Genomic DNA, 4,786 nt, shown 5'->3' on the forward strand with positions numbered 1-4,786 from the left:
GAATCAGACAGTAGCATCATTGAGAAGAAGTTTCTCAAATATTCACCGAAACACCATTGACTCGCTTCAAACAGACTGTCTATAAAAATCTGATCATCATTTAAAATACCACGTGCAAAGCAGGCTTCTTTATAAGAAGGATAGAGTACACCGTTGTAGGTTTTTATGTCTTCAAAACATGTAGGTCCCTTCACAATGTTGAGAAGTACTCGTAAGTAGTATTCAGCTTCTAGCCTACGTGGAACATAGTTGATTCGACCCAAAGAAAATCCTCTCGTCCTCTTTTTAAACCGTTTCCTATTACCTTCCCAAGTAAAATAAGCAGGGATTTGCGCATAAGTAAGCTCCCTTGCATGTTTTCCATCTTTTCCAACCGCATTTATTCTGTTCAGAGTGAGATAAGCCATAAACATAGAATCTTGATTTGCCACTCGTTCCAAAACTGTGTCAATTTCATCGTCTTCCTCAAAATAAGCAGGTTGCTTTCCCTCGTCATGAAAGGATAACCTTTGTACTGGTGTTGTTCTATACTGGATTGGGAACTTGAAAATCCTCCAAATAGCCTCTGAAGCCGAGACATACCTAAAGGTTTTCCAAAATCAAATACCATGGTTAGAAAAAAGTTTTGAAATGAGAATTGCATTACACGGGTTTTAAAATTAGAAGACTAACCTGCAGTCAAACCAATCCTTGATTTCATTTTTTGGTTTCTCAGTTTCAGTAGATTCTTCTCATGGTTTGGTAGTGGTCATAGTAGGAGTTTGTGCCGGATTAAGAGGATCAACAACCATAACAACACGGTCCGGACCTTTGTTCATATATTTGAATAAGTATTTAATAGAACCGGTTTGATTGCACCATTCCACGTTGATGTGAGCTCTATAGCGAACTGATAACTTGGAATTATAAGGGACAACATACCTATTATCACACTTAATACCACCCTTCTCAATAAACAGTTCAGTACGACGCCTCCTGTAGATAGGATAACCATCTTCTCCAACCCTCGTGATGTCTTCATGCTTTTTTGGGTATAGCTTAGAACACTTTCCAGCCACCATACATGGCGAACTCCTATTAGCTGCACCACATAGACCGTGAATCATACAATCTTTAATCACCTCATAAAGCTCGGGATCTTTTTCTTTAACTGGAATCTCTGCACATATCATTTTGTCTATATCATCAGCTGTTGGTAGTTTACTTTTCTGGTCCATGAATAAGAGGATATGTGCGTGTGGAAGCCCTCTTTTCTGAAACTCCACAGTATACATAGCTGCAAATGTACAATCGTCCACTATTTAATATAATCATCAATATTATCAAACTACCAAAATAAATGAAAGGATGATAAATATAGTACCTGCAACTGTCTTGCCAAGCAAATGCTTTTCTGTTAAATCATGCATTAGAGAATCCAACTTTATTTTGAAAATCCTTGCAACGATGTCAGGTCTATCATCAGAAGTCAACCCCCGTTCTGTTACATATCTTGTTATCTCTGGCCATTTAGGATTGCACGTAAATGTAATAAATAGATCAGGGAATCCATAATGTTTATATATGGCCATAGCATCATAATAACTTTGAACCATATACCAAGGTCCACCAGTGAAGGAAGTTGGAATATTAATTTGATTCCCTTGTTGACTCATAGTGGTGTTTCCTGATTGAGCAGCTTCTTTTATGTTGTTGTAGTTCTCACATCGCTTCTTTGACTGATTGAACTTTATATAATTCAACCTATTTGTTTCAATGGTTGTGTAAGCATCACACAAAAATTGTTGGAATAGCCTCTTTGACTGTAGAAGCGTATGACACTCGTTATCCCTTTCTTGAATCCGGAATGCGAACCACTGTCTCATACTAATACACTTCTTTTTCTTCTTGGTGTTGTTTGCTCCTTTAAAACATTTTTCGATGCCAGGTCTAAAACCATCTTCACCATAACAAAGAATTAGCGGATATTGTAGTGCCAAATATGAGATATGAACTTCACTTATCCTCTTTAGGTGACCAGTAGATTTTTCCTCTATAACTATATCACGTGAAGGCATTTCTCTTTTAAAATCACCGGGTATTAGTGCAGCAACCTCTGATGCTGTAGGCATACCGTAAGTTCTTCCATCAACTCCAACACGGTCAGCAACAATTCTCATATGAAAAGGTTGTTCTTGGTCTGTTTGAAACCTATCTTTTGCTGTCCTGAAGTTCTTCACATACGGATTAACGTCATTCAGCATTTTCATTAATGCTTCGATGATTTCCTTCTTCAGTTTCGGTTTTCAATTTCCAGTTTCTGAGTTTTTACACTTACTGAGCACGAGAAAAAGAAACAAATATTAATCTTTGTTGTGATACAGCAAATCTATATCAGGAAATAGGAAAAAGTTGCAATTGAGATGTAATTATTAAAAAACTTACTCAATAACAGTCGCTCGGTTCTCTACTTCATTTTCTGTGTCCACTATATATAGTTGTGAATACTTTGCAAAATCACCCTCATCTGGCTTCAAACTTCCTATTCTATGATAGTTTCCTCCTTGCAAACGAAACATATTTGGTCCATGCCCTTTAGGAATAGATCGATCTATCTTACCACCAAGAGAAGTCATAGCAAAAATCATATTATAAAGTCTGAGGTTTTGGCGAAAATTCTTGCTTAGGCCGTCATTACCATGAAGTAGTCTATAAGAATATCAGGAGATTCTTTTAGAAATGGTAGTTTAACTGTCCCTTGACCACAACAAAGACTAAACACCGGGTTTTTTTGTTTTCTCCTCTTGTTTAGACGTTCTTCATACCACATCGATGCGCCACAATACTTACACTTAAGTGTTGGATCACCATGATCAAGATAACCTAAAAAGTTGAAATAGTCTATTTTAGTTTTACAATTAAAGCACAAATACAGATTTATAACATTTAGTGGTAGAATGTTAACCTGGTTTGATTTGTTTTGAGGTAGAAGTCTCAGTTGTTTTTTTTTTAACACGTGATGATGTTTTGCTAGTTGCGACTCCCATAGTAGCCTTTGTTTTTTCCCAAGTCTGGTGTTGATTTTCCTCAAGCATATATAGGAATTGATTGTCTTCTTCTGAAATCGGGGGCAAATTCAAATCTATATCTAATCCTCTTGGGTTTTCATGTGCAGTTTCTATCTCATCATCAGTGCTATAGTTGTAAGTTTGATCTACTTCATCATCGTCAGAGAAACAGTCAAGGTATTCTCCTTCCAATGGTTCGTCATCATTGCTACTCTCATCATCGTTTTCTTCTTCTATATCACCACTTGGACCTAATAAATAAAGTTAGGGGAATGTTAATATTGATGGCACATAAATCGTAAGAACTTGCTGATAGTATGACATACCTTGGTAGCAATGAGAGGATGAAGCATTTGTGAATTGTGTTGCTAAATTTCTAGCGGGGAAGTCCTTCATAAATGGAACATAATTTGATGGTTGATGTTTGTTTATAGACAAAGTAGTATCCGTATATTGATGAACTGGAGGTTTTATTGCAGAAAATAGATTAGTATTATAATCGTTATATATGTTTAACTAATTAGTATGAAGCTAGAAACATATACTAATGAAGGACTCACGTTTTGATGCAGAGAATCCAGGATGACATCTTTGTCCATAAGTGGAGGGCATATTAGTGATGTTTTTGAGTACAGTACTCCCAAATGATGTGTTTTCTCCATAGGTGTTATGAGTAAGTGAAGTGAGGGTTGACTTCGGAGTGTCACCTGAGATCCGCCATAGTACATTGTAAGTGTGTTTTTGTATAGTTCGTGAAAGCATACTACTCATACAATATGTAGTTGTGAAAATACATGAACCATTCCTTCATTTTTTACCTGTAGGTGTGAGAAACGGATTAAATGAATGGGATGAGAGTTTACTTTTAGTCAAGTCCTTCGATCCTGTATTAGTAATGTAAGTATGATGTTTTAGAATGAAGATTCTAATATAATTTGGCCTTTAACAAACAATCCAGACAAAAATGTAGATTAAACTAACCATTTCTTACTGTTGTATGACTGTTTGATGGGGATATGTAGTTTGTATCATGCATCCCTTGAAAATTGGTAAGATCTCTGAAGACTCTGTTGAAAGTTTCATTTACAGGTACACAGATATTCTCAATTGATCGCGGTAGTGGGGAGCTATTTATTGGTACCGGAGAAAAATCTGCTGATCTACGACTTCTTTTGGTTGCGGACATTGAATTTTCCAAGTTTTCATCAGGTAAATCCAGTTTTTTCTTCATTTTTGTTGCGTGAAATTGCTTACACGCATCAATATAATCGTGTTTGTTGGAGATTTGCGGGTTTAAATAATCTATATTCAACACACACTTCTTTATAGATATATATGTATAGCTATATATACATAATTAGTAGGGGAGATAAAGAATCCAATATTTAAACCTTACAGTTTCCATCGTATATCTTTATGGAAGGTGGTGTTTTTCAGCGTTTTGTTTATTTCCTTTACACTCAAAAGAATATTTAGTAGTTTAATAAATTTACTGAGATCAGGTTATAATAGGAAATAAATCTTATATTGTTACTCATTTTTTTATTTCCATCATAGTTAAAAGAATAGTAAATGCATTCTACAATTTATTAAGATTTTCAAGTATTAGTTGGTAGTTTTTAGGAAAATAAATATTGGAGTTAACATAAAATATATTGTGCGTGTTGAATGTCCTGACCTTTGCACTGATTATCATATTTGTTTTTTTTTTCTTTTTTTTAAGGCAACTAACATTAAGG

General features: G+C 35.3%; 1 protein-coding gene across 1 annotated transcript; it reads right to left on the reverse strand.

Annotated features, from left to right (window-relative positions):
- Positions 1 to 109: 109 nt before the first annotated feature.
- LOC104774059 lies at positions 110 to 2,243 on the reverse strand (the record flags this gene model as incomplete). The annotated part of the gene is made up of 3 exons (XM_010498726.1): positions 1,364 to 2,243; positions 922 to 1,276; positions 110 to 582 (listed from the first exon to the last, which is right to left on the reverse strand). Coding segments are annotated over exons 1-3 (1,708 nt in total), but the record flags the coding sequence as incomplete, so codon positions are not given.
- Positions 2,244 to 4,786: the final 2,543 nt, after the last annotated feature.

Source organism: Camelina sativa, unplaced genomic scaffold (assembly GCF_000633955.1).
Source record: "Camelina sativa cultivar DH55 unplaced genomic scaffold, Cs unpScaffold01240, whole genome shotgun sequence".
NCBI lineage: Eukaryota > Viridiplantae > Streptophyta > Magnoliopsida > Brassicales > Brassicaceae > Camelina > Camelina sativa.